Consider the following 27663-nt stretch of genomic DNA (forward strand, 5'->3'; position numbering starts at 1 on the left):
ACTTTCTCCTACTAAGAAAGAGAAGATAATAATCCTTACCTGATCACTACTCACCCTCCTCACTGAAGCCTGACACTCACCAAAGCCCACACTTTGACCTCACAGCCCCTCTCAAAGATTGGAGTGATATTTCACCTTAAACGTTGGAATCAGGTTTATTATCACTGCCTTATATGACATGAAATTTGTTGTTTTGCGGCAGCAGTACAGTGCAAAGACATAAAAATCTATAAATTACAAAATAAATAGTGCAAAAAAAAAGGAATAATGAGGTAGTGTTCATGGGTTCATGGACTGTTCGGAAATCTGACGACAGAGGGGAAGTATTCTCCAGTTCTCATATTTTTAAGGTATGTTATTATTGACAAAAAAAATCCATGTCGCTAATCTAATAAAAAAAAGGAAAATTGCAGGGCAGGGACTTGTGCAGCAACAAGCAGACTGTGAAATGCTTGCACAAACTGTACTTTAATTACCTGGTCCACCAGTAGTAGCCTGGTTGTACTTTTTACAAACTTTGTTGCTTTGTAATTTATCATATCAGCACCAGAGGGAGCAAGAGGCTTAATTTTCTGTTGCACAGGACATTGCACCAGGACTATACTGAATTGTCAGTGTTACCATGGAGATAGAATCAGCATCCTACAGCTTAATAATCATCCCACTGACAGTGTGAGTTGATGACCGAGAGGGCCATAAGACCCGTGAAGAGATGAATGAAATTGGCTGAATAATCAAATCGGGTAGAAAAAGAGGAGGAAAGAAATAATGGATTAGAGGAGGGAACAGACAAGGAAATTGTGAATATTTAAGATTTGACAATATTTAAATCCATAAGAACCTTGATGTGATGAGACTCTAGAGTTTAAATGTTTCAGGGTAGCCACTAGCATTACATTGACAATATCCCCATTGTTTAAAGGCTACCTAGACTGCTGATTATAAGACTTGACATTCTGCGGTAAGTTTAGTAAATATAAACCCAGCGAGTTCTTGAAAATAACAGGGAGGTTGACGGAGTGATGCTATTCATGCTACATACGTTGGAGCTGAATAAATTGACCAATAAGCTCACATCAGAATCACAACTCGCATCTTATCCCTTAATCGGCTCAACTCACTGACTGATGTGCATGTTAAAGACGCACTTGTGTTATTGCTGGTGTGTTGGCACACAAACAAAGCCACCATTTTTGAAACTTTCTCCTAAAGGTTGGGATAGCAGGAAGCAGTTGCCGGTGTCTTGGTCAGTCGACCAGTTATTTGGGGGTAAACCTGCTCTCTGATTGTTGGATGGCATTTTCTGTGCGGTGGTTGTCATTGGATGAGAGCAGAGCTTAAGTTCAAACGATGCCTCTGGCTTATATTGCTGTGATCAGGACCAGTGGAGGCAAGTGAGTTGTCCCAACATTAACCAGAAGTTTGCTGAACCCAAATGCTGAACACCTAACGGATTTATTTTTATGGTTTAATTATTTAAACAGTCTATTCAACACTATTTTCTGGAGTTACTTTTTGGGGATGTTAGCTGGTGAGCTGCTTTTTTTATTATCGAGCTATTGAACACCTTGTCCCACAAAGGTCAGTTATAAATCCAGTAAGGAACTCAGGAGAAAATATCCAACACACAGAATGGTTGCAATGTGAAACATGAAATGGAAGGTATGGGTGCCTTTAAGGGGTAACTGGATAAACTCGTGAAAGAGAAGGGAATTTGTGAATCGGGTCAGATGAACATTGGATGGGAGGAGCTCATGCGGAGTATAAAACCTAGAACAGACTCATGAGGCTGAAGGGCCTGTGTCTATGCTGTAAGTTTTATGAAATTCTCTCCATTGACTAAACACCCATCAATAGACAAAAAAAACCAAGGAAGGGTTTTATAAAAATCTGCAAAAACAGTTATCAAACTGGCCTGATATCTCATCTGATTAAAGCAGTGAACGGCAGGGTCGGGATACACAGTGTGTTAGTAAGTGTTACAATTCAGAAGATCAGTGGTTTTGAATACTCGGCTGCACTGAGCTACTGCTATTGATTTCAGCTCCCTAGTGCTGGAGAGGTGGAAATTGGCCAGTGTTTTATCATCTGGTGCTGATACCTTGCTGAAGGTGGGTTATGTGTGTATTTCAGAGAAAGACAGGATTGTCTGACAACGACGGACTCCGCAGTCGATTGACCATCTCAGTTCACAGGTGGGGAAGTTAATTAGGCAGAGGAGAGGCAGGTAAGTAGAAAATCTGGAGCCTCTTCTGGGATAGACCATGTTTTCTGAAGCAAAGAAAGAGATGGGTCAGGAGAAGGTTGGAGCTGAAGATGAAATCCCAGGAGCAGCTGTGATTCCTGCGCAGTGGAGGAGTTTACCTACACTGTCAGTGGTCAGTTTTCCACCTGTGGAATCTGGCCCAAGGAATTATCTTTCGGAAGGGAAGTAAATAATTATTGCTTGGAAGTGTCATGTCATGGAAGTGAGTCTTAGAATTCCGAGTTCTTATCTGTAACTCTTGATAAATAACTTCTCGTCTACGACAGCCACATTGCAAAGTTTGGGTGCCTTTTATTCCGTCGCTGAGACTTGATCTTAATATTAAGATGACACGTACACATAACAAACAATAGTGGGAGGCAGTGTTTGTAATCCGGTCTTGGAGTACTCCGTACAGTCATTAAAGGTGTCACCCACACGAATAGTGCAGGTCACTTCATAACCATCAGGATCAGTAACGCTGCTGCCTCTTTAACCCAGAGTATTAAGACCAATGTAGCACCCTCTTTCCTAGTTTCTGTTGTACTTAATTTCGGGAGGTATTGTTAACTTTGACAGCAAGAAATAAAAACAATTCCTAATGTTTTTCCTTCCTTTTCAGTCACGAAAATTAATTTGGGCAACAGAGGAACCGGCTCAATGGATTTTATCTGGGTTTATTGTCACTGATTGTCCGACTATAGGATTTGATTCAAAGGTTAATCCCTTTGATGCCTCTTTAGATACTGCTGTTTGCAAAGGCTGTCTGGAGTCTCTGGGGCTTGTTTTACGCACACTACAATAAAGCATTGGCTGCAAAATGTAGAGTAGTAGCCCATGTTTTCTGTTTATTCCTATGGGCACTGCAAGCATTTAAAACCCATCTCTGGTGATGGTGAGCCACTTTCTTGTGGTTAAGGTATTCCCACAGCATCACTAGCAGAGCAGTTGTAACTGAGCAATCTACCTGACCATTCTAGGGGCAGATTAAAGTCAATCGTTTTATTCTGGGTCTGGTGTCACACATAGACCAGACAGAGAAGAATAGCAAATTTCCTTCCCTGAAGATCATTAATGAACCATTTAGTTTTTTAGGACAATCCAGTAGTTCCATGGATTTCATTTTTGAAACTAATTTCTTAATTCCAAATGTATTTAATTAACAGAGTCCTACCAGCTGCCACACTGGATTTTGAACTCATATCTCCAGATCAATAGTTCAGGTGATGACAGAGGCAGAGAGGTTTACAGAGTTAGTTCAAGAGCTGAGGAGCTGGGTTCTGAAGATCACCAGTGGAGGAGTTTTGATAAACAGTGATGCACAGAGGCAGAATTGAATGAATAGTAGGGAAGGTTTAGGGCAAAAGAAGATTAGAAATGAGGAAGGTTCAGTCGTGAAGGGATTTGAAGACAACATGGCATAATAAATGATTGCAAAGGTTTAATCTTACCATTTTTCCAATCTAATTTCCCAATAATCCACCCTGGGACAATTGATTGAAGAATGAGGTAAAATGCTTGTAACAATTGTTCTGTGTTCTAGCTCTGATTGCTGCTACATGATCATTACAATTTTACAGGGAATTTAATTTGCTGAAAAACTACAGACTTTTGGAAAATGAAAGGTATAAATTCCTTGTCGCTGAGGACATACCTTGCACAAGCCACCTTGATTTTCATGAGAATTAAGGGGAATAAAGTAAACCATTGGCTTGATAGAGTGGGTTCCTAACTGTTTCAGAAAATTCCAGAGGAAGTTTATGAATTATTTTTGAAATATAGTGACTATTATAGGTATAGAGGAGATGCAGGTTTCAAAATGAAGATCAAAATAGCATTTATTTTGCAAGAAAGTCATGCATTATATTACAACTTCATTGATCTTTCTGGAAAATCCAGAGTAATTTACAGGTTGCAGTACTTTCGAAGTGTGCTCATGGTACAATATAGGAAATGTAGCAATCAATCTGTGTACAGCAAGCTCCCACGTGGTCCCAGTGTGATCATGATTACAGTGTTTGATTTGTAGCTGAGAGATGAACATTATCAAAGATCTGGTGAGAACTCCCCTGATCTTCTTTTAGATCTTTCATATTCATCTGAGGGAGTAAAGAGCCTCAAGTTCATTGGAAAAGTTGCACCTCTAAACTCACACACTGAAGCTGGGTTTCAACCTGAAACGTCAGCAATTCCTCTCCTCCCACAGACGCTGCTCGACTTGCTGAGTTCCTCCAGCAGATTGTTTGTTGTTGCAGATTCCAGCATCTGCAGTCTCTTGTGTCTCCTCTACACTCACATTGCCCCTATCATACTCTACTGGACAATCAACCAAGTATGTTGAGCTCTTATTTCTGGAGGGGGACTGGAACCGTTTGGAAAGGGGCAGCAGTTGGTGCTGCCACCTCATAGCTTCAGAGCCTGAGTTCAGCCTGACCTCTGGTCTGTTTGCATGTTCTGGTGTCAGCTTCTGCTGAGGACCCCAGTTCCCTCCCACGTCCTAAAGAAGGTTAACTGGCCAGGAGATTAACTGGCGACTGTAAATTACCCTTTAGAGCAGGTAGATGGCAAAAGAATCAAAGGGGATCTGATGGGCAAATTGAGTTGCAGGGTGGCACAGTGGCTGAGCTACTGCCTCACAGCTCCAGTGACCCAGGTTCGATCCTGTTCTCCAGTACCGTCTGTGTGGAGTTTGCATGTTTTCCCTGTGACTGTGTGGGTTTATCCCGAGTGTTCTCACCTCCCAAGGATGTGCAGGTTGGTGGGTTAATTGGCCACTGTAAATTGCCCCTCTGGGCAGATGGGTGGTAGAACGAGGGTTAATGGGAAAGTGGGGAAGTTAGGTTATCGGGAATGGGATTGGTCTGGGAGCTGGCAAAGAGCTGATAGACCGAAATGGCTCAACGAAAATAAGGGAGGGGCATCGGGCAGGAGGTACAGAAGCCTGAAGTCCCACACCACTAGGTTCAGAAACAGCTACTTCCCTTCAACCATTCGGTTCTTGAACCAACCTGCACAACCCTAATCACTACAGTTTAGCAACACTATGACCACTTTGATCAGTTTGCACTAAAATGGATTTTGATTTTTTTTGTTCTAATTGTGTTCTTTCTTGTAAAAAAAAATTGCGTATAATTTATGTTTAATTTATGTGTTTCTTGTGAATGCTGCTTATCTGATGCTCTGTGCCTGTGATGCTGCTGCAAGTAAGTTTTTCATTGCACCTGTGCACACATGGACTTCTGCATATGACAATAAACTTGACTATGATTATGGGAAGGGGGGAAATAGGATTCTGTTTCAGTCCTGCCTACTGAACTGTGACTGGGACATTTAACATTGCCTTTTATAACTCTTATACGTTATTCAAAAAGTGTATATTTGGGACTTCTCTACTTGCATTGTACAAAACAGAAGAGCCTGGTTAAGGATAGGCTAGTGAGATTAAATGCTGTAATTTTAAATCAATGAAACAATTCCGCTCCAGAAAGCAAAACAATTCCGATTTCCTCAAAATGCTGAATGCCATTTATGAAGTCAAATCATTCTGACATTGTAACTTCAGTGCACTGTTAAGATTATATCTTTGGCCTCCCTTCTGCATGTAACGTTAACAAGATGATTGTTGCTTGGTTGATTAGCCACTTCCTGATCATCCACTGAGCACCAACAGAATGGCTCATGGAGTGAGAGGGGGAAATCAGCTGGGTTCTCACTCCCAGTCATTTTAACCACATGTATAAGAATTCTGATGTTAATTTAGTTTTGTAATGATGTTTAAGCTTTTTATCTCCTGTGTATATCCCTGTTATTGGAAAGACGTCATTAAACTGGAAAGTGTGCGAAGAAGATTTACAAGAACATTGCCAAGACTCGAGGACCTGAGTTTTAGGGAGAGATTGGGCAGGCTAGGACTTTTATTCGTTGGAGCGTAGAAGATTTGAGGGGTGGCCTTACAGAGGTGTATAAAATCATGAGGGGCATAGATAGGGTGAATGCACACTGTCTGTTTCCCAGGGAAAGTTTAGATGAAAGGGGAAAGCTTGAAAAGGGATCTGAGGGGCACCTTCTTCACACAGAGGGTGGTGTGTATATATTGAAATGAATTGCCACGTGAAGTGGTTGAGGCAGGTACAATAACATTTGAAAGACACTTGGGCAGGTACATGGATCGGAAAGGTTTAGAGGGATATGGGCCAAATGCAGGCAAATGGGACTAGCTTAGATGGGCACCTTGGTTGGCATGGAGCAGTTGGGCCGAAGGGTCTGTTTCCATGCTGTATGAGTCCAGATGAAGGGCCTTGACCTGAAACACCGACTATCCACTATCTGTTATTCCAGATTCCAGAATCTGCAGTCTCCACTAGATATAGGTAGGTAGTATGGATTACGGGGAGAGACTAAAGGAGCTAGGGCTGTTCTCATTGGAGAGGAGGTGGATGAGGGGAGACATGATAGAGGTATACAAGATATTAAGAGGAATAGATAGAGTGGACAGCCAGCGCCTCTTTCCCAAGGCGCCAATGCTCAATACAAGAGGACATGGCTTTAAGGTAATGGGTGGGAAGTTCAAGGGTGATGTCAAAGGGAGGTTTTTCACCCAGAGAGTGGTTGGGGCATGGAAGGTGCTGCCTGGGGTGGTGGTGGAGGCTGATACGTTGGACAAGTTCAAGAGATTGTTAGACAAGCATATGAAGGAATTTAAGTTAGAAGGATATGTGGGAGGTAGGGGTTAGATAGTCTTAGGTGTGGTTTGAAGGGCAGTACAACACGGTGGGCCGAAGGGCCTGTATTGTGCCGTATTGTTCTATGGTTCTATATCCTGAGATTATTAATTAATCCTCACTTCTCAGTCTCCAATTTGCTTTATAATGTCAAATCCAGTTCCTTTTTCAGTATTCCTTCCCAGTTTTATTCCTAACTGTCTACCAAATTATAATTTGATGTGATAACCAAACAATACTTCTCTAAGGACTTTATGTGCACATCATCTTTCTAAAAATAATTGCATTTATAAAGTACTTTGGATCCAATGTAATCTTGAGGAGGAGCTACAGTCTCAATGTATGAGACACCTCAGACAATGTTGCACAGAAAGATCCCACAAATGGTTTGACAATGATCAGATGAAAGTTGAGGGATAAGTATTGGTCAGGTTGCTGAGGAAGAAATGCCCAGCCTTTCTTCAGAATTGTGCTGTGACGTGGTTGGCACCCATGACAGCAAACATTTTAACGTCATCCAAATGATATAATTTCCATTTTCTTAATATCTCCTCAGGTATTTTCTTAGCATACTGACCGGTTGCATCACTGCCTGGTATGGAGGCTCCAAGGCACAGGATCACAAGAGGCTGCAGAAGGTTGTAGACTCAGCCAGCTCCATCACAGGTACAACTATCTCCATCGTCAAGGATATCTTCAATAGATGGTGCCTCAAGAAGGCGGGATCCATCACTAAGGACACTCACCATCCGGGACATGCCCTCTTCTCGTCAGTACCATTGAGGAGGAGGTACAGGAGCCTGAAGACCCACACTCAATGATTCAGGAACAGTTTCTTCCCTCCACCATCAGATTTCTGAACGGTCCATGAACCCATGAACACTACCTCATTACTCCTTTTTTTGCAATATTTATTTATTTTTGTAATTTATAGTAATTTTATACCTTTGCACTGTACTGCTGCTGCAAAACAACAAATTTCACGACATACAAGTCAGTGATAATAAATCTGATTTTGAGGTGTCATCACGATGGCCAAGTGATCTAAGACACTGTGTTCAGGTTGCAGTTTTCACTGGAGGTGTGGGTTCGAATCCTACTTCCGACTGTTAATTATTCTTCTTTTGGCGGCATGGTAGTGTAGCGGTTAGTGTAATGCCATTACAGCGCCAGCGACCTGGGTTCAATTCTGGCTGCTGTCTGTAAGGAGTTTGTACATTCTCCCCGTGTCTGCATGGGTTTCCTCCGGGTGCTCCGGTTTCCTCCCACATTCCAAAGACGTACAGGTTAGGAGCTTTGGGCATGCTATGTTGGCGCCCGAAGCGTGGCGACACTTGCGGGCTGCCCCCCAGCACATTTGCAGTAATGCAAAAAGATGCATTTCACTGTGTGTTTCGATGTACGTGTGACTAATAAATAAATATTTTATCTTATCAATGTTGTCTGATGTCACTTATTCAGAGAGGCATGTAGTGTTTCTGTGTTTTAAGAGAAAGCTATGTAAATGAGAGTGGCTGATTAACAGAAGGGTCCAGAAAATGAGCTGTTAAAACATACAGAACCATAATACTGTAGTGATCTGGAATACAATGTTGGAAAAGTAGCGTAAGTGCATATCAACAGTAACTTTCATGGAGATGGATACATGCGGAGTAGAGCAAGAGTGGGCCATAAGACTTTTCACCCCTATCGTTCATATTGATCCTCCACCTCAAATTAATGTTTCTGTCCATTTCCCATTCCTTTTAAAGTTTATCAATGTCAACCTTGAACATAAAATAAAAGCAGAAGATGCTGGAAATACACAGCAGGTCAGGCCACATCTGTGGGAAGAGAAACAATGTCTCAGGTCGAAGACCTTTTGTTCAAACTGGGAAGGAGCCAAAGGACAGAGTAAAACTTCAACAGTTTAGGCATTCCTGAAAAAGAAATGACAATTAATTCAGGCTTTTTGTTTTAATTTTCTGTCTTGAGTATGTTCAACCACTGAGCACTGGGGTAGAAAATTCCAAAGATTTCCAACCCCTTCAAGTCATTTCTCGTCTTGGATCCTTTATCCTGAAACTAGGTCTCCCCTTCCAGACCGTCAAGCCACCTCAGATTTACGAGGATGTTGCCAGGACTCCAGGGCCTGAGTTATAGGGAGAGGTTGGTCAGGCTGGGTCTTTATTCCTTGGAACGTAGGAGAATGAGGGGCGACCTTATAGAAATGTTTAAAATAATGAAAGGCATAGATAAGATAGACGGTAACAGTCTTTCCCCAGGGTAGGGGAGTCCAATACTGGGGCCATAAATGAGAGGGGAAAAATTTAAAAGGGACCTGAGAGGCAACTTTTTAACATGGAGGGTGGTGAGGCTATGGAACAAGCTGCCAGAGGAAGTGGTTGAGGCAGGTACATTTAAGAAGCACTTGGATGGGTACATGGAGGGGCGGGGCTTAGAGGGATATGGGCCGAACGCAGGAAATTGGACTAGCTGGGTGGACAACGTGGTCGGCGTGACCAACGTGGTGGGGCTGAAGGTCCTGTATGTGTGCTGTATTGCTCCATGACTCAGAACCCATGTGTTTCAGTAAGATCACCTCCCATTCCGCTGATTACAGCAGACCAAATTTCTGTGCATCAAGTAATCTGCTGGAAGAACTTTGTTGCTCTAGATTCCAGCATCTGCAGACACTTGTGCCTCCAAATTTCTGGAAGTACCGGCAGCTGATTCATAAGACAAAGGAGAAGAAGTAGGCCATTTGGCCCATCGAGTCTGCTCCGCTACCTCACCATTGGCTAAACTATTTTCCCATCTAGCCCCAATTCCCGGCCTTTTCTCTACATCCCCTGATACCTTGACTAATTAGATACATATCAATCTCCTCCTTAAACACCCCCAACGATCGGGCCTCCACAGCTGTTCGTGGCAACCAATTCCATAAATCCATGGCCCTCTGGCTAAAGAAGTGTCTCCTCATTTCTGTTCTAAATGGGTACCCTCTAATTCCAAGATTGTGCCCTCTAGTCCTGGACTCACCCACCAAGGGAAACAACTTGATTCCGGTGGTTCTCTGAGTTTTGCGTTGTGCCCAAGCACCGTGGTGGAAGATGAGTTGCGGGATGGTTCCGAACAGTTTTCCTCTCCAGAGACGCTGCACGACTGACTGAGTATTTTCAGCGCTCTCTGTTTAAGTGAATCCAGTAAATATACCTCGCCCAAGGCAACATTCATCAAACAAAGTGACTTTCAAAACAAAACTTTTTTTTAATTCCAAAATAAACTTTATTCTTCATAAGAAACAAACTATATACAACAATAAAACAGTGCAAAGCTTTAAAACGAGACAAATAGTTGTATGGGAGGATTTGGAGGGTTTAGAGGAGGGGAACGGGACCTTCGCCTCGTATTCCCACGCACTCGGCATGAATGGAGCAGGACGCGTGGGCGGCTCCCGCCCCCCTCAGCGCAGCCAATAGGAAAGCACTCGCGCTGAAACCGAGCCACCAATGAGAGAGAGGAAGAACCTCCGGCTCATTGTCCCATGCAAATTAGGACGGGCTTCCCGGCAGGTGGGCGGAGGCAGCGGGGCGTCCAATCAGAACGGGTCGGGGGCGGGGTCGGAGTGACTGACGCCAGCCGCCCCGCCCTCTCCGGCAGGCCCCGCCTTCCGCTCGGGCTCGGTTGCTAGGGGGGCTTTTTTTTCCTCCAACTCATTCCCGGCCTCGGCCTCGGCCTCTGCCCTGAACTTGCCGGCCCGCCTCGCCGTCTGATTCCGTCCCGTAGTTGTTGCTGCTCGGCCCCTCACTCTCTCCCTGTCGAGACTATGTGGGAATTACAGGATGCCCAGTGGAAAGAAATTTAAACCTACCAAATATATCCCGGTGTCGACAGCCGCTGCCTTGCTAGTGGGAGCCACCACCTTGTTCTTCGCCTTCACGTAAGTCCCGGGGAGCGGGGTGTGTGTGGTGGGGAGAGGGCGAGCTGGCCTGGCCTGATGGTGTGCGGTTGCTATGGGGTGGGCTGACAGGAACCGCAGGCCCCCGGTGCTGCTGATCCAGCTCAGCATCTGCTGTCCTGCCCATTGTATTTATGCACCAAACATATAGATCAATGTCACAGAGAGAAATCGGAATGCTTTGCATTGCAAATTGCATTCCACTGTTTAACGTGCGATGGTTGTGATTAATTTACAGATTTCCGTTACTGAGTATATGTGTTTTGCATGTGTATAAATGTGTGTTACATATTAATGCATGTGTATGGTGTCATGTATATGATGAATGTGTTTTTCTGCATAGAAGTGTTATATTTCTGCTCAAAGATATGCCGGTGCTACGTACGTACAAAGTGCGAGTGTTGTGTGTGTTGTGCGTGTGCACAGAGGTAGAACTGTATGGTGTGCACGTTATGGTATTTTATTCATATATTTATATATACAGAGGAATGTGTGTGTGTGTGAATTATATGATACACTGAGTTGTAGGACAGTCCTGTGGCATACCATTTGGAGCAAATTGCTTTATATCTTTAGAAATGCAGGCAGTCACAAATGTTACTGATGTGTGTGTTTAGCGATTGATGTTACATTTTAAGAAAATATAAAATTTATAATTGTAATTTTGTTAATCATAGGAAAAGTGCCTCTAGTTGGTGAGAACTGGAAAGCTTTTTCCCACTGTTCTGCTGTCCTTAAATCATTGCTAATATGAATGGTTAGAGGGTACATGATGAAAAAAGTGTTGACTGTTTAACCAAAAAAAAGTTTTTCTGCCTATTATGATTTTGAAACTAAGATTTAAGTTTTTAAAAAAATCTTTACAAGACTTTTTTTAAGTGCTGATCTGTGTTTTTTAAATTTGTATTGTTCTAAATGTTCATGGATTCATAGTAACATGTTGGCTTTAAGGTAAATCAAATCTGAAATCATAGCCTAATTTTGACAGTATTAATTTTGTAAAAAAAAAAGCTATTGCATTAAATTTCACTCTTGTACTTTGCAAGGGGTTGCCAATCTAATGTTAATGTAATTATATTTGATAAATAATTAAACTGGAACTTCTTGATCAGTTTGGTCCTATGTTGAACTTAAATTCTGTACATTTATTTAAAAGCAAGGTCAAGATACAAATGATTATTTTGATTCTAGTAAAAGAACTCATTCATCATCTGCTTTCTCAGACTGACAAGTGGCCTATAGTTGAAAAGTTAATCTACCCTTTTTCTTTATAGGTGCATCAGCATCTACTGCTGATTTTCCTTCAGTTTTCCTGTCATTGTAATTTCTTTTCTTGTTCTAGTCTCTGTTGGATTTACTGCACCAACCTCCCTTGTGTGTTAGGAGAGGCAGACTACCCACTTTCATTGTGATTTCGCTTGCTTTATTCATTTTGTTATCTCATAGCACTATGTTTGTCCCTTTTTTTAGAATCATACCTCTGTCAAAATCTGCTTTTACAACAATATTTTTCTTTCTTGTGTAGGGTTTTAGTGTGTATTCAGTTCTTCCATCTTATTATTTTGTTCTCTTGTTCTCTCTGTCATGTCCAAACTAATTGGGATTGTGCTGTATTGTATATCCTTTCTAATTTTGTCTTTTATGCATTCAGAATTCCAGTTCAGGCAAGGAATTGATACCTAACACCATACCTTTGGCTCCTCACCCCCTCATTTTAGATGCTGATTGTCTATTTTTTTGTTTCATACCAATTAGGCACAGGAGTAGCCCACTCCGTCCTGCAAGTCTACTTTGCTATTTATTAAAATCATGGCTAATTGGATTACAACCCCCCCTCTGTATTCCACTCTACATACCATAACCTCTCACCCCCTTGCTTATCAAGAATCCATCTACTTCTGCCTCAAAAAATATTCAGACGATTTGCGTCCACTGTACTTTGAGGGAAAGTGCTTTAAAGATTTGTAAAGAAACAAAAGTTAATCTAGTCACTGTCTTAAATGGGTGACCCCTTATTTTTTTAAATGTTGATCCTCAGTTTGAGATTCTCCCACAAGAGGAAACATCTGTCCACGTTCACCCTGTCAAGACCCCTTAAGATCTTGAACATTTTAATCAAGTCTCATCACACTGTTCTAAAGTCTAGTGGACACATGCCTAGCCTTTCCCAACCGTTTCTTGGAGGACAACCTACCCATTTCAAGTTAGTAAACATTCTCTGAACTGCTGTCAATGCATTAATGGAGAGAAAAATTCTGTAACCTAGTACTCCAGATGTGGTCTCACCAAAACCCTATATAACTAAAGCATAATTTCCCCTACTGTAGTATTCAATTCCACTTGCAATAATAGTAACATTCTATTGGTTTTCCTTATGACATGCTGCACCTATCTTCTGGCCTTTTGCAAGCAATGCAGTGGGACACTAAATTTCCAGCATTTGCAGTAAACTTCTTTTAAAACTTCCTTTTAAAAATTGCACCGCTGTTATCTTAAAATGCCAGGAAAGTGTAATCTTACATTTGGACATGGAATACTGTCTTGTACATCTGCAGTCCTTTAATAACATGTCTGTGAATGGAAGAGCTCCAATCTTTAAACATGGTTTGATAGGAAAAGGATTTACTTGTGCTGTGCCTGCTAGAAATGATTCTGCTGTACTACATTTTGATTCGGGTTTGGAAAACCTGCTTGGCAGGTCATTCCTGTTCACATCAATATTTTATGCAGATAGTGAAAGAAAATGCAATGAAAGTTGACAGACTTTTTTTTAATGCTGGTTGTGATTGTTGGGATTTTAAATGCTGCAAGCTCTGTTCCGTGTAAAGATTTTATTTTGGCTGTGGTAGGATGGTTTATAATGGAGTATTAATCATTCATTCTACCATGCCATATAACTGCTCCATTTCCCTTTTTATTCTCGACTATTTTTAATGCGGGATTCTAAGACTGTTGAATGCTTCATCCTCCCTAGGCCTTTCAATGTACAAACCTTGTGTCAAAAAATAGGACTATGAGATGGGATATGTAGGTCTCATTCTTGATTGCTACTTTAAAATTGGGTGGGTGGGATTGTTGCTTGGTGGAGGTGGGATTGGGTGGGAATACTCCAGTAGCAGAAATGGGGGACTGCAAGACTTCAGTTTAAAAGTTTACTGTTGTGTTGACCCAACAATATTTTACAGTTGTCTTGTTTTGAGTTGCAAATGTGGATGGAAGGCTCTGATTCCGTGCTAAGCAAAGGAATTTATACTGGTGTTGTCACAGCTGGAAATTCTTGTGGTGAAAGGTGTGGAACCTCAAAATTCCTTAAGGAATATGTGGGGTACTGTCTAATATGAAGCACAGTAACTGTGCTGAGGTAGCAAGGGCAATGCAATTGTTCTGAATCTTATTAATTAAACTCCTTGGAATGAAATCTATGGTCCCACATGGTGTGGTGTGGCAGAAAGGTTTGGGAGAATGCTGTGTAGCAATTCAGCCATGTTTACAGGTACTTCAGAACATTGAAAATAGTTTTCCTAATTTCTTTAATATTCCATAATTAGAAATTGCAATGCTATGTTAATACTGTAAGTCAGCAAATTATGTTTACATTTTTAATATAAGTAACAGCATAAAATGGTCTAAAATGCTTTTGTAAGAAGGTACAGAAATAGGAGATGATATGCTTCTCGAGCCTGCTCAAACCATTCAGTATAATTATGGCTGATATCTTATTTTGGCTTCACTTTCCTGTACCATTGCTATATCCTTGGTTCTCTTGGTTCAGACTCCTCTCAATCTTGATCTTGAGTACAGTAAGTGACTGAATGTTCACAGCCCTCTTTGGGCAGTGAATTACCAAGATTCACTGCCCTCTGTAGGAAGAAATTTATTGGTGTTGGTTTATTATTGTCACTTGTACCGAGGTACAGTGGAAAAACTTGTCTTACAAACTAATGTTACAGGTCAATTCATTACACAATGGTGTTACATCAAGTCAGTACAGAGTGCATTGATGTAGTACAGGTAAAAAAAACAATAACAGTACAGAGTAAAGTGTCACAGCTACAGAGAAAGTGCAGTGCAATAAGGTGCAAGGTCACAACAAGGTAGATCGTGAGTCCATCATAGTCCATCTCATTGTATAAGGGAACTGTTCAATAGTCTTCTCACTGTGGGGTAGAAGCTGTCCTTAAGTCTGGTGGTATGTGCTCTGAGGCTCCTGTATTTTCTACCTTGATGGAAGAGGAGAGAAGAGAGAATGTCCCGGGTGGGTGGGGTCTTTGATTATGCTGGCTGCTTCACCAAGACAATGAGAGGGAAAGACAGAGTCCAAGGAGGGGAGACTGGTGTCCGTGATGCACTGGGCTGTGTCCACAACTCTCTGCAGCTTCTTGCAATCTTGGGCAGAGCAATTGCTATACCAAACCATGATGCATCCTGATAGGATGTTTTCTATGGTGCATCTGTAAAAGTTGGTGAGAGTCAAAGGGGACAAACCAAATTTCTTTAGCCTCTTGAGGAAGTAGAGGCGCTGGTGAGCTTTCTTGGCTATGGCATCCATGTGGTTTGTCCAGGACAGGCTGTTGGTGATGTTCACTCCCAGGATCTTGAAGCTGTCAACCCTCTCGACCTCAGCACCATTGATGTAGACAGGTGTATGTACACCGTCCCCTTTCCTGAAGTCAATGACCAGCTCTTTAGTTTTGTTGACATTGAGGGAAAGGTTGTTGTCATGACACCATTCCACTAAGCTCTCTATCTCCTTCCTGTACTCTAATTCATCACTGTTTGAGATACGGCCTACAACGGTGGTATCATCTGCAAACTTGTAGATGGAGTTAGAGCAGAATCTGGCCACACAGTCATGAGTGTATAGGGAGTAGAGTAGAGGGCTGAGGACGCAGCCTTGAGGTGCACCAGTGTTGAGAATAATTGTGCCGGAGGTATTGCTGCCGATCCTCACTGATTGCGGTCTGTTTGTTAGAAAGTCAAGGATCCAGTTACAAAGGGAGGTGTTGAGTCCTAGGTCTCGGAGTTTGGTGACAAGCTTGCTTAGTATTATTGTATTGAAGGCAGAGCTGTAGTCAATAAACAATAGTCTAATATAAGTGTCCTTACTGTCCAGATGCTCCAGAGCTGAGTGAAGGGCCAGGGAGTTGGCATCCACTGTAGACCTGTTTCGGCGATAGGCGAATTACAATGGGTCCAGGTTGTCTGGTAGGCTGGAGTTGATGCATGCCATGACCAACCTCTCAAAACACTTCATGATGGTGGATGTCAGAGCCACTAGTCGGTAGTCATTGAGGCATGTTACCTTGCTTTTCTTTGGTACTGGGATGATAGTGGTCTTCTTGAAACAGGAGGGAACCTGAGATTGAAGCAGGGAGAGGTTGAATATGTCTGCAAATACTTCTGCCAGCTGATCAGCACAAGATCTGAGCATGCGGCCCGGGAGACCATCTGGGCCAGGTGCTTTCCTCGTGTTCACTCTTCGGAAGACTGATCTTACGTCCTCCACTGTGATCACAGGTTCAGCTGCGTTGGTGGCTGTCAGAGTGGATGGTGACAATCCACTTCCTTTTTGTTCAAAACGTGCATAGAATGCGTTAAGTTCATCAGGAAGGGATGCGCTGTTGTTAGCTATGTAGCCTGACTTCGTCTTGTAGCCTGTTATGGCATTTAAGCCCTGCCATAACTGGCGGCTGGTCAGGGACTCTATTTTGAGTTGGTATTGCCTCTTGGCATCCCTTATAGCTTTACGAAGGTCATACCTCGCTTTCTTGTACAGATCAGGATTACCAGATTTGTGTGCAGCAGTCCTCTCCTTCAAATTTTGCCTCACCTCAGTCATCAATGACTGATGGTTTATCTGGAGACTCTAATCCTGAGTTCTGCACAGGCAAAACAGTCTCTTGGAGAAGCTGACAAGATAGATTCTAACTTTTTAATGAAATCACTTCTCATCGAATATGAGCCTAGTCTACTCACTCTCTTGATGGGACAATGTTCTTTGTTCAGAAATCAATCCGGTGAGTCTTTGTTTCAGTCCCTTCATGGAAGTATGTCCTTCCCTCGTGAGGAGACCAAAACTGTTCACAATGCTCCAGACGTGCTCTCACAAGAGCCCTTAATATTTCAAATATGTTATATTCTAATTCCCCTAATTTGCCTGCTTGTTTGTTTACTGTACTTGAATATTAACTTTCTGTGATTCAGTAGAAGAGAACCCAGATCCCTTTATTAAGTCATTGTGAGCTGTGACTGAACAACCTATGTTGTTATAACAATTTTATTCTAAAAATGTTGTTAGAACATCATTCAAGATTTTGTACTTGTAATGCACTTCAAGAGGTACTTTATCTCTCTCTGCCCTCTCACTCGTGCCTTACAGACTGTGGGATGAACTCTGGGAAACTGTCTAGTTGAATTTATAAAAAAGATCTTGCAGCAGTGGAGCTTGATTAACTTATTAATCCAGTACGACTTGATGAGCAAAACTGTTGCTGGGCAGATTTGGGACGTAAGTCTTGTAATCTGCTTGGGTGTATGTCAGTTTTGTGGCAAAAGGCACTTTGTTATTACTGGAGTTCTATGAAAGTATGATGTCTGTACATATGTCCTCTGTTTGCTGTTGTTGCCATTGAACATCACTAATGTGGAAATTGATAGCAATTTGTGGGACCATGTTTTTTAAAAAAAAGTACATTTTTGATGTTATAGGGTCTGTCTCCAGAATGAATGGCAGTGAGGAGGATTGCATTATTGATGCATGAGTTGTCATCCGTGAGTTCATTTCACTCCAACGGTGCCAAGGTTTGGTCTTGTTCAGTATGCTCATTGTAATATTTTCAACCTGCTGATTTGAAATCTGCGAACTAGTGAAGCATGATTAGAAAGTTTTATGCATAAACAGTTTTAAACAAAATCCCTCCTGAACTTTAGCTCATCTCCCAGCTGGAAGAATGTTGGCCAACTGCATCGTTTAATCAGTTGTAGGGAGGTTACTTGTTCTATTCCTCCAACAAAAACAAATTTGCATTTGCATAGTAACTTTGACATATCGAAACATCCGCAGGCACTTCTTGGAAATATTGACAAAATAATTTTGACACTGAGCCATTAAAGGAGATATTGGCATGGGTGGCCAAAGTTTTAGTTGACAAGAAATCTGAAGGAGCATCTTAAAAGAGATGAAGGTGGATGGATTTAGGGTGCAAATTCCAGAGCAATTAAAATTGGAGATATGCCAATGGGAGCACAATTGAAGGACAAGGAAGTACCTGAAATAGGGAGAAATGAGGCCACAAGATTTGAAAGCAAATATGAGAACTGTATGGATACTGTTGGACTGACCACTGCCCAATCAGCTCTGTTACCTGCATCATATATCCCCAACTAACAGGAGCTGCAGAGTGTCTAAAATATCTGGACTGGCCTGAAATCCACCATAACTGGCACCTGTGAGTAAAATCGTAGCCTCTTTACCTGTAAACCACAGGACTGACTTGTAGAGAATGACCAGTTGGATTCATGGATTGGAAGTTTCATCATGCATCCAGTAAAAAGAAACAGATCTACAGGTACTAGAGGGTTGAGTTCTCACAGAAAACCTATGACATAAAGAACATGATGGGTGGAAAGATTGCAGGCGGTTCATTAACTTGCTGATAATGGTGACATGCATGGCCCAAACACCCAAGGGCCCATTCTGGTGTGAGCCAACAATGGAGATGAGCTTATCAAGGACAGAGAGGCAGCTAGCACCAGTTGGAAGGAACAGTTTGAAGAACTTCTCAACCAATGCTATGCAGCTGACATGAGTATCTTTGACTCCATCATACAGCAAACTATCCGGTACAGCCTTGCTGATATCTGAGGCTGACAAAAGGTTGACAAGACCTTATGCCAGCTGAAAAACGATGCTTCCTGCTGAAGTTGTAAGACTTTGGTTACAAATTCAGAACTTTGTGTCCTATAACTTAGAAGATAATCTGCCAGGCAATCACAGAGGCACTGGAATTATGAGTCTTAAAGAAAGGAAACTTAATGGATTGTGATAATTACTGAGGAGTCTTCCTGCTGTCTGCCATTAGGAAAAGTCAACACCATGTATAATTGGTTGATGCTGCTCCCTGCATTTTCCTTGGCATTGATGTATGATGATGATCATGGTCTTCCTCAACTACCTCCTCCGGATCCGGGGCTACCCATGGAGCAGTTACTCCTGAGTCAGTCCTGACCTTTGGTACTGTCTGTGTGGAGTTTGGCCATTCCCCCTGCGACAGTGTGGGCATACACATCCCAAGGACATGCTTGTTAGAAGGTTAATCGGCCACTGTAAATTATCCCTAGTAAGTGGTAGAATTGACAGGAATGTGGGAAGAATAAAATTTGATTAACATGAGTGGTTTCTCGATGGTTGGTATGGACTCGGTGGACTGCAGGATCTGCTTCTGTGTTCTGTGACTCTAATTCCTGGTGGCTATCTTCTAAATTGCATTGTGAACTCCAGAGCCACCGTGGACGTGATCTTCACCACGTATCAATGCCAAGTGAAGTGCAGGGAATGGTATTAACCAGTTACACATTGTCATTTTTGATTCTTAAAGCTCCTTGACTCTGCCAACTGCAAGGGGCAGTGGAACATCTTGCCTATCCCATTCTCTGTTGCTGACCCATACCACCATGGTATAGGCACCAAGACCCTGGAAAATAGACATTCTACTTTAATCTGTCATAGGAATAAATTACCAAGTGGAGAGAGGAAATGATTAAAGCATGTTTTCAAAGCCTACAAGGAGGTACTTCTACAAGAAGTGTAATGTACCTACCAACTCAGGAATCCATGGACCATGAGTGCTCAAAATGGGGAAGGAGAATTTGGAATGGCATTGAGAATCTCAAGTCCATTTGTCAGGACCATACAGAAGCCCAGTGTAAACAGCAAAAGGATGTCACCTCCTCCCAAACTATCTGCCTGCTCCCCTGATTGGGTATCTTCTGCCCCACCTGTGACAGAGTCTGCAAGTCCCACATCAGCCAGCTCACTATCCAGAACTGGAGTGGAGTAGTAACAAAGTCATCCTTGACATGAAGAGACTCCCTAAGAGGATGAGAACTTTCAGTTTGTGGTGGCTTTATATAGGATGGTCAGTGAGTGCAAGGGTGATGGGTGATGAACCTTGGTGTGTTAAGATATGGGCAGCAAAATTATGGAAGATGTAAGAAGAGAGGCTGGCTAAGAAAGCATGGGAGTAGTCGGCAGATAATAATGACCTAGATGAAGGTTATAGCATTGATGGAAAAAGATGATGCTATGGTTGTGGAATTTGGCAGTATTGTGATGGGGAGGATACACCATTGCCTTACTTTAACTGTATGTTCTCCACTGCATCTGAGGTCTGGGAGCTTGCCCTGTGGAGAATTGTGAATAACAAAATATTTTCCCCACTCTTTGGTATCATACTTCAGGTCTGATGTATGCTAAATATGGTACTAACATAATGAGCTCTTTCAGCTTTCTGCAGCTTGATAATTTTTCTCAGATTTTAAATAGTGCATGTGATTGTTTCACCAGCAAATTTGTATGTGGGCCACAGATTGTACACTTGGCTCATAGGACGCTGTCTTTGATTCTTCTGCTTTTAGTTATTGTTTTCTTAGAGTAGACTTGTAATTTAAATATTGGTTCTGGGAATGTTGGATGAAATAAAAACAGATAATGCTGGAAGGACTTAGCAGGTCAGACAGCAGCTGCGGAAGGAAAGACAGATTTAATAGTTCAGGTTAAAGGTTTTCAATGTTTGGTTGAGATTAGTTTGCCTCAAGATCCATCCAATCCACATTTGAGTTACTTTGGGTTACACCAGAAACACAATGTGGTTGTAACATACATTGTTTGACAAATTTCATTCATACTAGGCATGCTTCTTCAGTACTAGAATGCTAGATTTAATGTTGCTACGTTTCATTTTGTTGAAATCCTTGCATATATTACAGAATTGAGATTTTATACTACCATTTTGATATTTAATTTCTTGGTACTTTTTTTTTATTTGCTTGCAAGTTTTTGAAGTTTTGACTTCTTGTTGGCATAAGATTCCAAGTTGCCAGTGCATTTGTTCTCCAGGTAGCCATTTTTCATTTCTCCTGTTGTGATAAACACCTTTCATTTCTACTGTGGAAGGTTCATGGAGCTTAGCTAAAAATGATGGCTTCCCAGGTGCCTCCAGAGATTGCAACACATTCAAGGGCAACGCTAATAGGAACCAGACTTGGTGTTGAAAACATATAGCGCCTTCTCACAGTTTTCAGTGATTCATTCTGCCCACACAGACCAGAGAAGTACTTAGCTGGTCTCTGCAATTAGTTTCAAAATAACTCTACAAACTTGGTGATATCTTTAGGCCCTTATCCTGGAGATTTGCACCCTTCATCAGCTGGGGGTACCATCACTACAAGAACTGGAGGGGTTCACTGAGAGGGGCCGTCATCACTATTTCTGGTTACTGATGGATGGGTGGGCTTGTCCATGCTGCTTGTGTGCCAAGAACTAATATGAAACAAGTGCCCTTGGGATCGAAGGCTGTTCTGTAGCATACAGAATCTGAATTTTCAGTTGAAGTTCAGTCTGTTCTGTTCAGTGACTTAAGAAATGAAAGTACAAAATGTCACCACAATTTTGTTAACAAATAATATTTGTTTAAGTATTGTATATCTACAAGAATAAAAGTTTTTAATCTATGTAAACATGCCTGCATAGGCTCACTGCACATACAGTACGTAACAACTCTGCAATGTTTTGGTATGTTAAAGGTGCTGTATAATTGCAAGTTGTTGTTGCACATTTTTATTATCTTGTAAGTGAAACTGAGAAAGTGATGTTGAATGGATGGCACACAAACAAAAGCCTTTCACTGTAGCTTGGTACATATGACAATAATAAACCAATATCAAACTGTATTCCATTATTAACATTATTAGATCTTTAGTTTAAGGACCCACAGAAAAGATAAAATCTGGAGGAATATTCATTGAGGCAGTATTAACAATTTATTAATAAAGGCATTGGATGTTTTTGTTGTGTATTTCCAGTCTATAAATATGGTCAATTGTCACAGCTGTTACGTCTGTTTTCTGATCACCTTGGAAATCTGTAGCTCTCTTGTTATACTTCACAAGATTGATTTTTCAATTTAAAATTTATTCTTTATTCAGAGTTGTGTTCTGTTAGTTGGTCTAAGTAAGGCTTGGTTACAAATTTCCCCCATCACCCCTTTATTAGGGAGGAATTGAATAGGTTCAATTTGCTGTATAATAATTGTATTGGACTATATGTTTTGTGTGCACATGATGTGGACTATGGGTTGTGCTTGGAGGATTAACTGACTAAAAAAGTTGTAGACTTAGGCCAAACATAAGCAAATTAAATAGAAATCCGCAGCTTGCTGACCCAACAGGCTGTAATTACAAGGTTAATTGGTGTTTCCAAGCCTGAAATGGATAGATTTTTGGTTAACATGGGTAAATAAAGTTATGCAGATAGCTATGATCTCATTGAATAGTGAAGCAGGCCTGAAGGTTTGAATGGCCACTTCCTGTTACTAATGTCTGTTGGGCAGAATTAATTTTTTTGTTGGTTCCTGCAGTTGAAAAGCCCACTGAACCTAGGTGACAAAGTTTTGCACACATTGTTGGGAAAAGTGGTACCAGAAGAAGACTGTTCTTCATGTGGTTCCATGTTGCCAAAGATTTGATAGTTACAGGGGTTTGAAGGGGATAAAGTTAGCAGAGCAGAGAAAGAATGTCGACCAAAGAATGTAGATCAATCTGGATATTGCTCTACATGGAAGGAAAGAATCGACAGGGACATTTTTTTTCCTTTGAAACATCCTGGTGGCTGGTTTGGCTGACACTTGCAGAGAAGCAGTGACATTTTCCTCTGCAACTGTCTTTGCTGGGGTGTAGTTTGTGTTAATTGAGAGGAAGGTGCACCACTGAGTTTAAAAAAAATGATATTTCTCTTGAGATTTCCATATTTCTGTGTTTAGTTTTGAGACAGAACTCCAATTTACTGCTGTATTCAATGCGTTTTCCTTGAGATTTGTGGGCGCAATGGTGTTCAAGATTATTGTGCAATGAACACTGAATCTGATTAGATACATTTATAAAAATATATATACTTCTAGTTCCTGCTTGCACTTCATCTAGCATCTAATTAATCCCCTTTTACACGTGTAAAACCTAATATAGTAATTTCCAGGAAAATCGAGGTTGACTCTTTCTGGCAATGAGTCAACTTTCACTTCTCAACATCTTGCTAAACTGACTTGACCCATATTGCACAAGTGTTTCTTAATTGCTGCAGGTTTCATAGAATAAAAGAAAAAAATTGAATTGTACTTTCAGAGAATGTTTTCTAACAGTGGCAATCTGTTTTGCCCTTGGACTGTCCAACATGAAGTCGTCTAAGATGAAGTTTGTTTTCCCAGCAATTGGTCCCAACCACACCAACCCTTCCACCTGCAATCCACTCCCCCTGCTGCAACATTGTTGAGTTGCTGTGAAATCAGATCTACATGGATCTACATTTGGTGTTGGAATGAGGTGGAGTGATCAAAATTTATGGATGAAGTAGCTGAAGTACAGATTTTCTTGAAGTGTAATGGCTCCAATATGACCATGATCCACATGCAGTGTATAAACCTTTAGGTGAAATTTGTAAACTGTGTTAAATGTCCAACCTAATCACTACAGTTTAGCAACACTATGATTACTTTGCACTAAAATGGACTTTTGTTCTAATTGTGTTCTTTCTTGTAAAAATTGTGTATAATTTGTGTTTCTTGTGAATGCTGCTTATCTGATGCTATGTGCCTATGATACTACAAGTTTTTCATTGCACCTATGGACACGTGGACTTGTGCATATGACAATAAACTCGACTTGACAATAATACTGTATTTTTAAAAACAACCTTCTCGTACATTATTTTGGAAAGTACTGATGGGTATAATTTGCAACCATAGCTTCTGTTTCTCTTACTTAATATAGCTGCGGTTATGGAAATGCAAATGAAGACAAACTGGATATATGAAATATGCCTTAATTATGTAAATTTTGTCTAAGTAGTGCAGTGCTTCAGTTGTGTTCCACCTGAAGGTCTTTTTGTAATGCGGCTTGATTAGCTTTCACTGTACAAATGTCAATAACTCAACAGCTTGAATTTGTATTGCTCCTTTTATTGTAGAAAGATGTATATGGTGTGTCAGCATAATACTACAGAATAAGCAGACCTTTTAGAATTTTCACCTTCTAATACATGACTTCTGCAACTGAGCCTGCTTTAACCAGAAGTGTGAGTGGATCATTCTTGACTTGACAGTAACTGGGAAGCATTGAACTGCAGTTGCTCATGTCAGAACCACTTCTGTCTGTCTGCTGTTTTCCCACTGCTTCAGTTTGATTCCTGCCCTACATTTTGGGATATTGGTGTAAAAATGGATAAATTGCTGTCGGTTAAGAGTTACTAAATTTGGTGTTATGTCTCATGAGTCCAAATTCTATCTTACAGCACTTGCATAATTAGCTTTGTGAATTATAATCTCACTTTCCGAGTATTACTTGTGGTTTCTCCTCCTCTAGCTTCATTAGATCATTGAGGTATGTCTGTGGGTATAGAAGGATGACTTATGATAGAGGAGGGTGGTAATAATTTCTTTGGGATGTGGGTGTTGCTGTCATGCCTGTATTTATTGTCCATTCCTAATTGGTCCTGAAGGTGGTTGTGTGCTACTTTTCTTAAACTGGTGCAATCTCCTGGTGAGGATGTCTCTGCATTGCTATTAAGAAAGGCAGTTCCAGGATCTAGATCCAATGATGATCAAGGAACGGTAGTATACTCCCAAGTCAGGATGGTGTACGACCTGCAAGATGGTAGTCCCATGTGCTTGCTGTCCTTCAAGGTGGCCTTGGTGGTAGAGGTTGCAGGTGTTTTCAGAGCAGCCAGTGTGAGCAACTGCATCGCATTTTGCAGATGGTACTCTCTTAAGCCACAGTGCACTGGTGATGGAGAGAACGTTTATTTAGAGTTGTAAATCAAATGACAATCAAATGGGCTGCTTTTCCTAAATAGTGTTGAGCTGCTTGAGTGTTGTTGGAATTGCAATCCAGGGAAGTGGAAAATATTCTATCATGCTCCTAATTTGTACTTTCATAAATGGTGCAAAAGCTGTGAGATGTCAGGAGGTGAGTCACTCGCTGCAGGGTACCCAGCCTTTGCTAGGCTTTTATATGCACAATTGGATTGTCTTGAGTTTCTGATTAATGGTAATGCATTCGCTATCACTCATAGGTGGTTAGACTTCCTCTTGTTGAAGATGGTCTGGCACTTGTGTGGTGTGAGTGTTAGTTATCACTTATCAACCATGCATGAAAGTTGTTTTGGTCTTGCTGCGTGCAGGGATAGACTGCTTCAAATGGAATTGATTGTCTGTAAACACTCTGTTTCTTAGTTATAATTGTAGAAAGATTATTAATGAATCATCTGAAGATAGATGGGCCTAGAAATTTGCCTTCAAGAACTGTTTTAGCAATATCCTGGGGCTGGGTTGATTGACCCTCAACAGTTTTTGTTTAGGCAAAGTATGACTCCAGACATAGGAGAAAGTATGACTCCACACATAGGAGTGTTTTTCACTTGATGCCCATTAATTTCAGTTTTACCAAGGTGCCTTGATGCCAAGAGCATTCACTCACACTTCATCTCTGGAATTCAGTTCCTTGGTCTACATTTGGAGGTCTGGAGGTGAGTGGTCCTGGTGATGCCCAAACTGGACATCATTGAGCAGGTTGTTGGTTAGTAAATGCCACTTGATAGCACTGTGAATAACAGCTTTCATAACCTTGTCATACAGCACAGAAACAGGCCCTTCAACAAGCCATGTCCATGCTGACTGTCAGTACTTATCTAATATGCCTTAGCGATTCAAGTGCTCATCCAGATGCTTTTTAAATGTTCTGAGAACACCTGCCTCCACCAACCTATCGGGAAGTGCATTCTAGATTGGAACTGCCCTCAGAAAAATTCCTACTCAGATTCCCTCTAAACCTCTTACCCCTTACTCTAAATCTGTGCCCTCTGGTCTTAAACACCTCTGCATGTGACAAGTATCTTACTATCTATGCCTCTCATAATTTTGTATATCTCTGTCAGGCTTCCCCTCAGCCTCCTCTGCTTCAAGGAACACAATATTCTAGCTCTAGCCTAACCAACCTTTTATAAATGTATCCCAAGACCTTCCTGTTCTTATACTCTCTGCTCTGGCTAATCAAGGAGTCATCCCATGTGCCTTCTTCGATAGCCTATCTACTTATGCTGCCATATTTGAGGATCTTTTGGACTCGTACACGAAGGTTCCTTTGTTCCTCATTACTCCCATGGTGCTGTACCATTTATTGTATGTGTCCTACACTTTTTAGACCCCTCTCCCTCCCCAACCCCTCCCCCCTCCCCAAAAAGAATGCATCACCTCATACTTAGCAGGATTAAATTCCATCTGCTGTTGCCTGGCTGAACTTGCAGTCAATCAGTATAATTCTGTGGCCTAAGACTGTCCCTGCTCGCTGTTGACAACACTGCCAATTTTCACCACTGCAAGCTTGCGAATAATACTACCTCATATTCACATGTAAGTCAATTGATGCAAATAATAAACATCAAGGGTTCCAGCACCAATCCCTGCGGTGCACCGCTGGCCTTGGGCTTCCAATCTCAATAGCAACCCTCTGCCATCGCCTTTTGTCTCCTGTAACCGAGCCAGTTGTGGATCCAATTTGACAAATTGCTTTGGATGCCGTGGGCTCTAACCTTTTTTGGACCAGCCTTCCATATGGAACCTCATCAAAGGACTTGATAAAGTCCATGTGAAGCACATGAACCTCACTGCCCTCATCGATAATTACATACTACTACATGGGTTATATGCTACAGAAGCAGGCCATTTGGCCCAGCTAGTGCATGCATTTCATCCTATATATCCATATGTAGCCCTCTTTTTCTCTTCTACCTCATACTTGTCCAGCTTCTCCTTAAACATATCTATGCTAGTCACTTCAAATGAAGGGAATCAATTCCATATTCTCACCACTCTTTGGGGAAAGAAGTTTTTCTGAAATCCCCACTGGAGTTCTTCATGACTAATGGCCTCAAGTTATGCTGTGCTTTATTTTGCAAGGTGTTGGTAGAGTGGATGCAAAGAGAATTTTGTTACTTGTGGGGAAGAACATAACTTGAGACCTCCTGTTAAGTCATCTCTCAGCATTCTTTTTCTCAAGAGCCAGTAATTGTTACTGTATTGATGACATATTAGCCTAGTATATTTAAAACTATTAAATCAAATGCTGACCATCCATTCCTTCCTTGTCCATCGGAGATATGTTTCTCTGAGTATCAGGTATGATTTAAATCTTTCTTCCAGAGTTGATCAGTGCCATCAGGGTAGCTTTCAGTTAGCAAGCTGTTCAGACAGACCTCTGACAGTGCAAAACTTTGAATCTTCTCATTTGTATTGTGTAATGTGCCTCACGGCTGAGGTTCTTCATAGTTAAAGGATTATGTTGGTCATGCACCTATAGTGGTGGTTCTGAACCCATAGCCCAAGGGCTGCATGTGACCTGATCAGCACTCTGCCTCAGCCAATGTGACGTGCCAATGAAAATATTTTAAATGGGTACCCAGGAAGCAAGTTGTGTGGAGGTGTCCCATATTG

The 27663-nt window shown here is 41.5% G+C and overlaps 1 protein-coding gene across 1 annotated transcript in view; it reads left to right on the forward strand.

Annotated features, from left to right (window-relative positions):
• The first annotated feature begins 10629 nt into the window (after positions 1-10629).
• The window catches only part of zdhhc8b (zinc finger DHHC-type palmitoyltransferase 8b), a 182266-nt gene continuing 165232 nt past the window's right edge, over positions 10630-27663 (forward strand). The window contains exon 1 of the mRNA XM_052032125.1: positions 10630-10888. Coding sequence (XP_051888085.1) covers positions 10791-10888 — 98 coding nt within the window. The 5' untranslated portion in view covers positions 10630-10790. The remainder of the gene's footprint in view (positions 10889-27663) is intronic.

The sequence above is a fragment of the Pristis pectinata genome, chromosome 17 (assembly GCF_009764475.1).
Source record: "Pristis pectinata isolate sPriPec2 chromosome 17, sPriPec2.1.pri, whole genome shotgun sequence".
NCBI classification, from domain to species: domain Eukaryota; kingdom Metazoa; phylum Chordata; class Chondrichthyes; order Rhinopristiformes; family Pristidae; genus Pristis; species Pristis pectinata.